This window comes from Ursus arctos, unplaced genomic scaffold (assembly GCF_023065955.2).
Source record: "Ursus arctos isolate Adak ecotype North America unplaced genomic scaffold, UrsArc2.0 scaffold_29, whole genome shotgun sequence".
In the NCBI taxonomy this organism is placed as follows: domain Eukaryota; kingdom Metazoa; phylum Chordata; class Mammalia; order Carnivora; family Ursidae; genus Ursus; species Ursus arctos.
The window spans coordinates 23,793,920-23,807,379 of record NW_026622974.1 but is presented as its reverse complement, the minus strand read 5'-3'; the positions used below and the strand labels follow the sequence as shown (position 1 = coordinate 23,807,379).

The following is a 13,460-nucleotide window of genomic DNA, read 5'->3' as shown; positions in this document are numbered from 1 at the left end:
CAATTTGATGGAGAGATTTAGTCCAGAATTCTCCTGCATAAATTATGTATGTGTTGCACAGAACCCAGGATAAATAACCCTTGGCCACGGGGTATTTGGTATCCCAGTTTCTTGCCCCAGGAATTCCTGAAGTGAGAGATAGGATGCCATAAATTTGAGGATTCAAATTTATTGTTATAAGAATAAACTGAGTCATGAAGAAAACTGATGAAGAAAAGTGAGTGAGGTATATACTATGCATATCTTCCTGTAAAACCCATAAATTTTCAAAGTAAGAATGAGAACATAGTAAATTTATGTAACAGGAAACACACACACACACACACACACACACACACACACACACACACTAACTTGAATTTCAGAGTGGCCAGAATTAGTCAAAAGTACAATTTCTGAGCAAGAGACATAGGTAGATAGGATTTCTTTTCTTAACACCAAATCGGTCTAGAAGCTCTTACTAATATTCTGACCTAAGAGATAAATTAGAGCATGTTCTATGAGTTCAAAGCAGTATAGTAGTCACAGACTGGGACTCAAATTTTCAGGAACCACCTTAGTGGGAGACAGAACATTAAGTAACCCAATATTTCTCTATGTTTTTTTCAATTATATTTTCATTACTTAAATTTCCTAGTTCTTGTGATATTGTATCAGTCAGAATGGGATAGGTTATGCTATGATAATAAACAACTTTAAAATATCAGTGCCTAAAAACAACAAAAATTCATTTCTCACTCACAACACATATGCAACTCAGGTCATCAGGAAGGCTCTGTTCATCATAGTCATTCAGGGGCTTGGGGTGATGGAGGTTGAAAGATTTTGCATTGGCAATGGCATTCTCAGGCCTGACATGACAAAGACCACCTCCTTACACAACCAGTTGGCCAGTTCTAGTCACATGTGTGTTCCTAATTTCAAGGATTGAAGTAACACAATTCTCCCATGTGCCCAGAAGAGGAAAATTAGATATTACCCAACACAGGTATGTCTTGTGGTATGGAACTGGCTAGCAATCATTTAATTTCTTTGAATTCATCCACCAAAACTTTACCTTCTTTACATTTTAATTTTTTTACATTGTTTACCATTTTACTTCTTTGCATTCCTCTGCCAAAATTCAACCTTAGATAAAATCTACCACTGTGCTTCTTAAACTTTAATGTACATATGAGCCACAGAGGGAGCTTTTCAAACAGCAGATTCTGATTAAGGTGGTCTGGGACATGGTTTCAGATTCTACATTTCTAATGAGTTCCCAGGTGCTGCTTGCTGATACTTCTGGTCTTTGGAAAACATTTTGGCTCCACCAAATGCCTTCTCTGCACCTGCATCCAAGCAGCTCAACTGTGCTGGAGAAAAATCACAACTAAACTGACTAGCTGCACTCTAAGTTATTTCAACCCTCAGTACAATGCAATCTTTGGCAACCCCTAAGTACACCTGCTTCAAACTATTCTTTCAGAATACGACAGTTCAGAAAATGACATTACCATCAGCCAAATGTGCTCACTCAAACTTGATGAAGGATAACATCATCTCTCATCTGGATTACTGCAGCAAGCTTGACAGGTTCCAGTCCTGCTACCCTATAGTCTATTCTCCATAGAACACTATATGACCCTCTTTAATTATTATGAATTAAATCACTCTTTACCATTAACGGCTTCTCACTGCATTTAGAATAAAATTCAAACTCTTAGCAAAGGTCTTTAAGGCATAGAATTATTTTTTCCCTACCTAGCTCTCCAGCTTCATCTCATGGCATTCTCTTCTTGTTCACTACCTCTGGCCACTAGATCATCTTTCACTTCCTTAAAGACTTCAAAGTTTTTCCAAATGCTATTGCTGCAAATGGAAGGTATTCTTATTCTCTGATGCACTCATTCTCTTCACTCTTTGAATGTCTAGATCCATCTCATTTTTCAGGCCACAGTTTTAAACGTCATTTCTTCATAAATACTTCTCTGAATTTCTTATCTAAACTTCATTTCCCATGTTGGTACTTTGTTAATTTCCCTCAGCATATCACAATGTGTAATTACATATCTTTTCTTGTCTACTTTACTTGTATTTGTGTGTGTCACATTCAAGTTCTATCTCTAGGTCCATGCACTCCGTTGCACATAAAGGTCTTGTAGAATAAGTTAATGGGTAGTTGAATGGATAGGTGAATGACTGAATAATAGAGTATACTTTCCTTTAAAATTTTTTCCTTTGACATTAGCTTAATTCTCTATAAAATATATTTTATTAAATCATCCTATGAATAAGTTTCAAGTCAGTGAATTTCAATTGCTAAAACTAACCCTAACATTTCTTCTTCAAGTCACACTAAATCTGTAATCTGGGAGAATCCTAAAATTCTCTAGGGTTTTTATAGATATAATCAATAATATATTGTCAGTTTAAAAAAAAGGAAGTAAAGTATAAGCTGAGAAGTATTTCATTATATATCTATATAATGGACTCCCTTAGAATTCCCTAGGACACACTATTATATGTATTTAAGAGTTTTTTCTTTTTTTAAAATACAATTGAAATTGATTGGTTTAGTATAGTAATTCTTTTAAGGCTGATGCTTTTCCCACTAAAACTAGAAAAATCCATATAAATTACAAAAAATCATACTCCTTAGAGCATCAGATAGCTATGGATAAGATAATTAGTTTATCTAAATTTCCAGAAAAAAGCAGATTGTTTCTAAGGTAACCAACAATTTTAGTCATGGGGGGGTGTTGCTAAATCTGGACAAGAAGTGAGGGGCAGGTGTAACCCTGCAAGAGGACCTCTAGTGAAGAAAGAGAAACTCATGTTTTTTAGTTGCCCGCGGATAGAAAAATGTATTGGAAATTTGAGGGTCCCTAAAAATCCTACTGGTATTTTTCGCCATGAGACATTTGCTAAGTTTTTGAAATGTGTAGGAAGCTGAGAAGTTAAGATGAAAACTTCTAAAATTCAGAGTTTCTCCATCCTTGTAAGTATGCATTTGGAAACAAATTTGAAGTTGCTTGGAAATAAAGCTGGAGCACTGAGCTGGTACCTCTTGAAGAACAGAACTGAATCTTCTACAGTTTCTCAGGCCTGATGGGATGGGCAAACATAGGCTCTCCATCCAAAGCCTTTAAGACACACAGTGGAAAAAGGACTAAGCAGAGATAGTCTTACTAAAACTGCAAATCACTTCAACCCAGGTCAAATCTCAATTGCACTGTAGTATCAGCTCTTCACTGTATCTGAATAACAAAGAAAAGGGGGAATGCTTTTGATGGACATTGACATTGTCTAAAAACCCTACATGTGTTTTACACAATGTCTGGCATTTAATAAAAATAGTAGATATGCCAGATGATTTGATTGATAAAATAAGCCCATTCGCAGATTATCCAGATATTAGATTTCACTTTGATAAGTAATTTAAAATACCTATGGTTAAATTACTAAAGACAATAAAGAAGAAAAAAGGACAAAATAGACTTTGTCCATTCTTTGATGGAGAATTCTAAAAGAGATGAAATCTTAAAAAATAAGACAAAACAAACAAACAAAGGCCATTAAAAAAATGTATATTCTAGATCAGAAGTTAATGAACTTACAGCCGGTGGGTCAAATCCAGCCCATTGCCTGTTTTTGTATAAAGTTTTACTGGAACACCATCATATTTACTTACTGTTTATGGCTGTTCTTGTTCCACAACAGCAGAGTTGAATAGTTAGAACAGAGACCATAAGTGATGTAAAGTCTAAAATACTCACTATGTTCTTTTTGAAATATACTGTGAACTTTGACATATGAATTGCTTAGAACATCAAGATTTAGTTAACATCTTACTTCCTTTTTTTCCCCCTCAGCTCCTTCAGGGTAGATAGCATTCAATAAAAGTGAGTTATTGTCATTTGCTGAACACTCAGTGAACTCATAATTTTATTCAGGACCACATGTTAATACTTTGGAATTGCGAGGTTGAACTCAGATCCTAAAACTTCAACATGGGATCCTGAATAAAAGTAAGAGGCTTCTGTCCACTTTAAAGGAAATAATGTTCTTCAGCTTTTCCTTGGCATTACTGAGTTTTGCAATGATTATCTGAGCTCTGGGAGTGAGGGTGTTGACAAACTTGAAATTTGGCAACGGGAACAAAAAGGAAGTCCAGTGCCATGTCATGAGTACTTAAAACAAGGGTGTCTATGTTCTTCCATGAGAGGATCATGTAATTAGATATACATGTATATGAATGCCCAATTAATGTTGTAATTAGTAATAATAATAGCTCACATGTATTAAATGTATACTATGGTAACAATTCCATTTAATTGGCCTTGGGTGACCTCACCATTGGTATTTTTAAGAATTCCCATGCAATTATAATGTTCACTCAGGATTAAGAAACTTCTGATTTAGCTGCTTCTCCCTGCTTTCATCATCACCTGCTGTGTTCCAACCATATTGTATTACAAAAAACTGGCAGAACAAGTAACTCCTGTATCTCAGACTCACTTAATTAATGACTATTTGAAAACAAAAATTATCTGCTAGCTCTCCCGGCTGGCTGGAGCATAGTATTGGATTCTTTCTTTCTTTCTTAACTACTCATTAAAAAAACAAGACTTGCATATTTTTTGTCTCAATAAATATCTGTTGCAAGCAAAAACTATGGTGGCTAATGTCTTTCTTTCCTCTAAATAAGCTGCAGTAATAAAATGTATTATCATCCTTGAATCAATATTGTATTCTTTAAACTAATATAATGCTGTATGTTAACTACACTGGAGTAAAACGAAAAGAAAAGAAAGAAAAGAAAAGAAAAAGAAAAGAATAGAGAAAAGAAAAAAAGAAGAGAAAAGAAAAAGTATTCTCCTCTTTTAGGCAGTGTGGTGGGTATTTATGCAATGAGGTATTGGCCAAAAACTGTAACATGTGAAGAATTTTGTTGCAATGGAGCAAATTCACCTGCAAGGTAGGGAATATGCAGAAAAAAATAAAGCACATCTATTCTCTGTCTCTGTCTCTCTTTGTCTTTGTCCCTCTAGGTCTCTTTCCCCCTCTATCTCTCCCTCTTCCCTCAAGACTCCCCTAAAGGAAGATATTCTATCTTTATCTCTATATCCTAATAAACCACCCATAGAAGTAGAGGAAAATAGGAGAAACAAAGTCCTCAAACTAGGATTCAAGCTCTTTGACATCCCTTCCCACAAAGTCAATCTTTTGATGACCAGATAGACTACTGCTCTTACTTCCATATTTATTTGTTTATTAAATGAAGGTTTGAAAAACAGAAACAGAGGTTTTAAGGGACAATGACTTCAAATGGAAGGACTTGTATTAGAGCAATGTCTTTGACCTTTCTCAATCCCCCATCACTCTCTCCTCTCCAGGCAAGGAGGAATGACATATGCCTGATGAATTTAGGAAAAGGCATTGGTGTGGTTGGCTCAACTTTTGCTTTAGAATTCTCTACATGCAGAGAGTACATATCCTGCTAGTTCTATGCAATCTGTCACTTCAATCCTAGGTGTGTGTGTGTGTGTGTGTGTGTGTGTGCATGGATATATGTATAAGCATGTATTTGTATGTGTGTAAAATAGAGGGAGGGAGAGAACCAGAAAGAGAGAGAGAGAAGAGATGGAGGTAGGAAGAGGCTGTCTGTGATTGCCCAGGTATACCAAACGCAAGGGGATCTGTTTATTTAATCCAGGGAGAGACTGCCCACATTGCCAACAATATTCATCCTTCTTCTTCAAAGAGCTTTATGGGTAACAAGAAAATTTTTTTTTTCAATTTGTCTCACTCCTGTGCCTGTTTCTCAATGGGTTCTAAAATTATTTCTACTTTATTGGTATGAAATTTAGAAAATATCCCAGAATTTGAAAGGAAGTATTAACATATGAGAAAACATGAAATTTTCAAGAATCTTACTACACTTTATTCTTCTACCCTCAATGTTTTAAAATTGTGTGCATTCATTTGTGACTTGTCTTTTTTATGAATAACAGTTGGATCGTGTTTAATTTTATATAAGGTTTCAAGCAACTTTATGATTATTACCTTATTGAAATTCCTCTGCAATGGCCAAATAATTTCATAAAATAATGTCATCAATCACTTCACATTTCTAGATATTTTTGGGCTAGGAAAATTGCACATGAGGGATAATACTTATTAATTTCATGTGGTTAAAATTCATGAACATTAGGTCTGGTGTATCACCTGAGAACCCTCCAGCTGCCACTGTGCTCCTACTGATTAGAAAAGTGGCAGAGTCATTCTTTATAAGCATCTATGGCATATTTAGTATATGCTTAGCAGTGTGTTAGTCACTAGATAAATAAAGATTAACAACAACAACAACAACAACAACAACATGGTTTCTGTCTTCCAAGAATTCAAACTAAAATGTTCAGTGTAACAGATTAGTGATTTTATATATTAAACTGATTAACCACGCCATTCTGCCTACCTCAACTGGGTTATAATTATGAGAGTTCATAGAACATACTCAACTAGTGTTTTAACTGCTGATAAAATGTCATTTCAAACTTAGTTTATGATTACTTTTGTGAAATGGGTATAAAATAGTGTATGTGTAGATGTACATATATTGTGTAGATGTACATATAAAAGAGTTGGAAAACACAGATCTACTTATTTAAAATAATTCTCTGCAGTAGGTAACAATTAATATCTAATGAGCTCTATGATTATAAAGGGGGCAAAAAATGAAACCCCTCAAAGAAAATAGAACAATTAAATTGTGAAATAGTAAATTCTACTAAAGGAGAGGATGCAGAGTCTGCAAAGTAATTTTAGAATTTGTGGGTGTCAGAACTGTCCTTTATACTAGCACTATCTAGCTTTGCTACTCAGGAGTAAGAGTATGAAGGGAAGCTAGTTTCATTTCCATCTTCAATGGACTTGTTAGAGTACACTTGATTAAGTCGACGTATTAGGTAAGCATTATTTAAGGCACAGATTGGTCCTATACTTCCCTAAATATGTAAAGGAGATATGATCCGTAGGCAAGTACCAGATGTATGCATGTATGCATGTATAAGTGTGTGTATATTTCTGTATGTTTATATAAATATAATTCATGTGCGAAAACACATGTGACATCAATCTTATATATACATCCATCTATCCACTCATCTATCTACCTATCTACTCCATTTGTATTTATTTACATTTTTCCACATGTACAGTTCACATTAATAGAATGTTGAGTTCTAAAATTTTACTCTTTTTGAGATAATATTTTTACTTGACGTATTTTCTGTACATATAGATATTACTACCTCATGGTTACAAAGTTCTTTACAATTTTTAAGCATTTCACATGTATAGTATGTCATCTGCTCTTCTCTAAAATCTCCAGAGACGTTAAGATGATGCTACCAATTTCAAATAAACCAAGACTTGAGATCACATGACTTTTCTGAAAACCACACAACCTGATTCTGCCCTCACTACCAGAATCTAGGGCAGATGATTTCAAGTCAAAAGTTCAGGAGGTTGCATGTCCTCTAGAAAAGACGTTAAGCTTTGAAGAAATTGTACCTGGACACAACTTCCATTCTTTGCCTCACAAAACTGGATTGCTCCCCTGCAGATTTTCAGATTCTTTGAATGCAAACCAACACAGGGATATCCACCTTGCTTCTTGTGAGCATTGGGGTTGGTTTAGCAGAGTGCCCAGATGAGTGTCTAGTGCTTTGTAGGAGCTGAATACACTGAGACTGCTTTTATTCTACAATATCATGCATCTGATTTATGTATGCCAGTCAACAAAGGCATATCCACATTGGTTGTCAAATTATTGATTGAATGATTTCTATGGAATTCACAATTTGAGATCAATTCTTCTATTTTACAGAGTGTTTCTGTTTCTGTCCATCATCAGATGACCTGCACTCACAGAATGCAAACTCATTTAAATATTACTATATAAAACACTGAATTTAGAAAGGGAAAAATTTCTGCAAGAAAGTGATATTACATATTAATAAATTCATAAGGATTAGTCGACTTATGATTTACTTAATACATGTAATTATTCCCATTAATTACTGTGGATTACCAAGAATTGAGTATGGATATTATTAAGATTAAGTAAACAAAGTCGAATGTCTACAATTAGGGAAAAATAAAATTCATTAAAATTAAATTCATAAGGAAATTTTTGGCTCATCTTCATTCTGAAATATACTGGTCTGAGTAGTAACAGTTATTAATAAAAGAACTTTTACGTTTCATATTCTTACATTTTATATTATGAAACAAAGCTATATATTATATTCTGTGTGTGTGTATATATATATATATATATATATTTTTTTTTTTTAATTTTGACAGAACTAAGGCTCAGTGAAGCCAAATATCATCAGTTACCAATATACACATAAATATATATTATTAAATATAGGTATTTGTGGGTAACCAGCATATATTGACATGCATGTCAGTATTTCTGTGTAATGCACATATGTGTATGTACCTGTGCATGTATTTGTATTAATGACAGGAATAAGGCTCTAAGTAGTCAAATAATCATCAAGTCAATTACTATTATTGATTTTGTAAGTAAACATTAGCAATTTGTTTTTCAGATTTTCTTATATGATTTTTTTGTTGTTTTTTTGATAATCAGATATATTTACTTCATCAATATGGGTTATTATTGTATGAGCTAAATCTCTGACCACAAGTCAGAATCTTCTTTAGGTTTTTTGTTTTTTTTTTTAAGAATTATGCGTATTTGTGAGTGAGAGTAAAAAATTAAAAGAAGGGGCGCCTGGGTGGCACAGCGGTTAAGCGTCTGCCTTCGGCTCAGGGCGTGATCTGGCGTTCTGGGATCGAGCCCCACATCAGGCTCCTCCGCTGTGAGCCTGCTTCTTCCTCTCCCACTCCCCCTGCTTGTGTTCCCTCTCTCGCTGGCTGCCTCTATCTCTGTCGAATAAATAAAATCTTAAAAAAAAAAAATTAAAAGAAAACATAAGCACAACAAAAGTTAAGGGTTTTTAACTAAACATCAACCCTGTCAATGTTCAACTTTCCAGCTGGCTCATGATGATATTTGCTATAAACTCCACAATGTTTATTCAATGTTTATTCATTGATGGAGTTTCTCCCAATTGTCAGGATGAAATGACAACAGTCTCCAATAATGCCAATGGCTTGCACTTGTAAAATACCAAGAGAAATTTATCTGTGCTCAAAATATTCATACGTCGTATTTTGTGAATAATTCAATGATGTGTAGAAACAGAGGGGCTATTTTTGAAAAATTTGGCCCACTTAATCTTTTGCAAGTAATTAATTTTCTCTAGTGCAATAACACTGTCATTTTTTCAATGTCTTAATGTCAAAATGCAGTGAGAAATTTGATACCTAAGTGACACAGCTTATCATTTCTGAAGTACTAAACTGTTAAAGAATATATATATATATATATATATATATATATATATATTTAAAAATGTATGGTATTCTGAAGTCTTATATACTATTTAACACAGATTTGTGCTAATTATGATATATAGTGTAACTCCTATAGATAAAACTGAATAACAAATTTTGCTTGGGCCTTGTCCCTATTAGACAAGGAATTCTTTCATTTAAATAGCAGAATCCATAAAATCCCAAACCCTAGGAACAAAATGGTTTAGCATTAACTTATAAAAATTAGCTTTCTGTCACATCGCTTTTTCCTTCAGGCATTTTTTCAGAGATTTTGGCTGATTTGATTATAAAGCAGAAGGTTAAATTCTCACACAGTGATCATTAGGAAAAAATAAACAGAGCAAGTACTAAAGCTGGCTTTGCACCTACTGAATGCTGCAAGTGTCTGTACTCATTTGATATGCATCTTGCAAAGCTCGGCTGTTCCCAGAAGGCCACTCCATGAAGACTGAGAGAGCAGCGTCTGCTAGTGGTGCCTGTGTGTCACAAAGAACAGAGAGAAGCTTTGTAACAGAGCTGCTAGAAGGCATCACATCACCGGGAGGCAGGCTTAAGAATTGGGTTTGTACATTTTCTTGCCTTAAAAAACATGCATATGAAAATATTACGTTGATTATTTTTATAGTGCATGTGAATCACACTGAGAAACCACTGCATTAGCAAGAATTTCTAGGTCTCTTCATTGGCCCCATCTATGAAGCACTTTACTAAAATTGCTTTATTAATTGCTTATTGGACAGATTTATTTATGGATATAGGACAAAAGCATGAATTCATAAGCAAACACAGCACGCTTTTTGTGGATGGCGATCATAATTCGGTTTGGGTGGGCCATCATACTTTACCTGTGGCATTCAGCGGGCACTGATTGAATGCTAAGTCACCAGCCGGGGTCCTTTTCCACACCATCGACATCAGATAATCCTCTGGGCATATTTCATAAGGTGCTGCAATTTAAAACAGACGGATTTGAATGCCAGCAGTGTTTGTTTTTCTAAATATTGGCAATAAACAGTCCTCAAATGCTTCTCCCTATCTGCAGAGCTCTTTCATTTTCTTTGAAGTATATTGTTTACTGAGATGTTAGTGATGTCTTCATAAACAAAAAAAACCCACCAGGTTTCATTTCATTATCTATGAAATCGTCACAAAAATGTTCTTTCTCTTGGAAGTGTTTACTGTGGAGACTTTTTTAAAAAAAGTCATTTGAATTTGGTTATAAATTGAAAATTACATTCAAGCATATAAGTCAATCTTACCAATATTCATAATGTTCTGAAATATTGTGCAATAAAACAATTTCCAATAAACTGAAAGCCATATTAGAATTATTAACTCTTAAGTGTTAAGAAGAAATAAACATAAGGGGCAAGAATAAGTAACTTTTTATTCTTCATGCAAGAGCAATGATGTCAATCACACTACATCATATAAAAATGAACCAATTTGATCTTTGGGCCTTAGTATTTTCAAAAACTCAATTTAATTACCAAGATGAGAAGGTTAAAGGGAATTCCAAAAATAGCAGAGGTATACCAGAAATATTTAATAGGAAGCCAAAGGACTTGTGAAGTCTGTCTATACCTTGCATTAAACCTCACACCTTGCTCCTAGAAAGAACATACCAGTCCTTTCTCTAGACACATCTACTCTTGTGCTTTTCACACAGCACTGCCATGTATACGCTCACGTATTTGTGTTCCCCAGTTGCCTGGCGTCTTGTTGTCTTCTCATCTCAGCATCACAAACCTAATGGTTTGCCTAGCACACAGATGTTGTTCAAAATTGAATAAATAAATGAATCAATATTTGAATATATAAATACCTTTAATAAGTGAATAAGGACAAAAATAATAAAATAAAAATAAAAAATAATAGATGCTGTATATACACTCTATTATAGATCTATAGATAGATAGACAAGCCTAGACAGATAAGACAAGATAAGATGAATGGTTTACACATGTGGACATTTTAGAACTGAGAGTGACATTGAAGATCACCTATTCCCTCTCCTTCTTTTCAGATGAGGGCACCAAGGCCCTCAAATAAAAGGTTTATCTGAGGTGACCAAGCTGGTGGAGATATCAGCAGGTCTAGATTCTAGAATCCTGACTCAGTAGCCTTTGCTTCAACTTCCTTCATATCCTCTTGGCTACTTCCAATCATTCAAAATAATTGCCCTCATGCTGAGTTTATATATATATATATAGTCTAGGTTCTCATTAAAATACTTAGGCAACAGTTTCCAATTTAGGGAATCTTTGCTTGGTGGATGGTTTAGCAGTCGATTCAACATTCACCAGCCCCATTTTCATAAAATGGCTCCACCTTACCCCACCAATGATCTCCTAAAGGCCAAAACTAATGCACTCATCTCAGGCATTACTCACTGGACTGTCTCCATAGTGCTTTATACTCTGACTTCTCCATCCTCCTTGAGAATACTTTCTTTGGAGTCCTAGAAAGCTATTCTCTCTCAGGCCTCCACAAGGCACTTGGACAGTTCTTTCTTGGTCCTTGGTCCTTGGTCCCTGTGTTCTTTGCAGAATCATCCATGCCCCGCTTTTTCTTTGTTAAATGCTTTCCTTAGATAATTTCAATGTATTAATAATAGTAATAAAAGTGATCCCCTATTATAAGACTTACATGTATAGACTCATTTAATCTTCCCTAATAATCTTATGAGGTAGAGATTATTAGTCTCCTTACCATATGGGAAAACAGGCAACAGAGAGGTGAATTATTATTATTATTATTATTATTATTATTATTATTATTATCATTATTACTTTCAGATTCTAAACATTCTTTTTATTACATGTTGATTACAGAGGAAAAACCAGGTATAGGAGTGGACGAATGGAGGACAAGGGAGGTGGGGAGAGTCATCACTACCCTTCCCCCTTCAAGAGCCAAGTGTGCCTTTCTGGCCCCTTTAACCTGTCCAGGCTATTACAGGGGGCAGGAGGGCTCAGGCTGGCCTGGCCCTTTCCTAGGACCCAAGAGCAGGATTTGTCACTGAGTCTGGCCTGGGAGTGGTGGTGATGAATAGAGGTGGAGTCACCATAAATCAAAAATATAAAATAATAAAATTTTTTAAAAATCACAAAAAAAATGGTGCAACTCCAGCGAAGGTAGGGACAGCTCCTCCACAGGACTGTCTCCTCCAATATCACAAGAACGGAAACAGCAGAAAAATAAATTAAGGGATGTAGTAGTTACTACCAGCCAAGCACCTGCAACCACCCACATCTACACTGACCATGGAGATTAACAAACTGGGAACCACTTTGCCCATTTTGTCTGATCCCACTTCATGAAGAGCAGATGTTTCTGGCCCTGCTACTCCATCCAACCTCCTGCTATATAGCCAAGGAGGCCAGGGAAGCGTCCCCTGAGAGGAGGGGTGATAATGGCAGGAAGAAAAGGCGAAGCCCAGAGATGAGACTGTGGGAGGGAGGTCAGTCACTGCTATACTGCTAGGTGGTGCCCAGATGAATGACAATGAAGGGGAAATAGTAGGAAGAAGGAAAAGTTAGCACATGTTGGAGCCACAGTAAGAATTCGATCAGTTTGGCTTCTGATACCAACTCTTCCTTGCTGTGTTGCAGTCAAGCCTTGATACACTCCCTCTACCTCCAGTTGTATGGTGGCAACACATATGTGTTTCTCTGGTTCAGAGGTTTTTCTTGAGCTTTAGACTGGCATATCCACCTGCTGAGTGACATTTTTTATTGATTGCTCTTTCTGTTCCAAAGGAATCTCAGAGTCAATCTGCCTACACTTCAACTCCTCCATTTTTCTCCATAATGCTACTTGTTTCCTCTCCTTGTACTCCCTAACTCTGCTAATGATACCTCTAAACTTGTACCCGTAACTAAACCATCAGATTCATCTTCTGTTCATCCTTCTCTTCCCATTAACCTACCATGATTCTAACTCCACTGCTCACCCAAGCATCCATCCTGTCCCATTTGAATGAAGGGAACCACCTCATT

The 13,460-nt window shown here is 35.5% G+C and overlaps 1 protein-coding gene across 3 annotated transcripts in view; it reads right to left on the bottom strand.

Moving 5' to 3' along the window:
• The window catches only part of ADGRB3 (adhesion G protein-coupled receptor B3), a 695,949-nt gene that overhangs the window by 371,969 nt on the left and 310,520 nt on the right, over nucleotides 1-13,460 (bottom strand). For all 3 annotated transcript variants that reach the window (XM_026507135.4, XM_048219740.2, XM_057303989.1), the window contains 2 exons: nucleotides 10,305-10,406; nucleotides 9,829-9,935 (listed from right to left, as the gene is read on the bottom strand). In XM_026507135.4, the coding sequence (XP_026362920.3) occupies nucleotides 9,829-9,935; nucleotides 10,305-10,406 (209 nt within the window). The remainder of the gene's footprint in view (nucleotides 1-9,828; nucleotides 9,936-10,304; nucleotides 10,407-13,460) is intronic.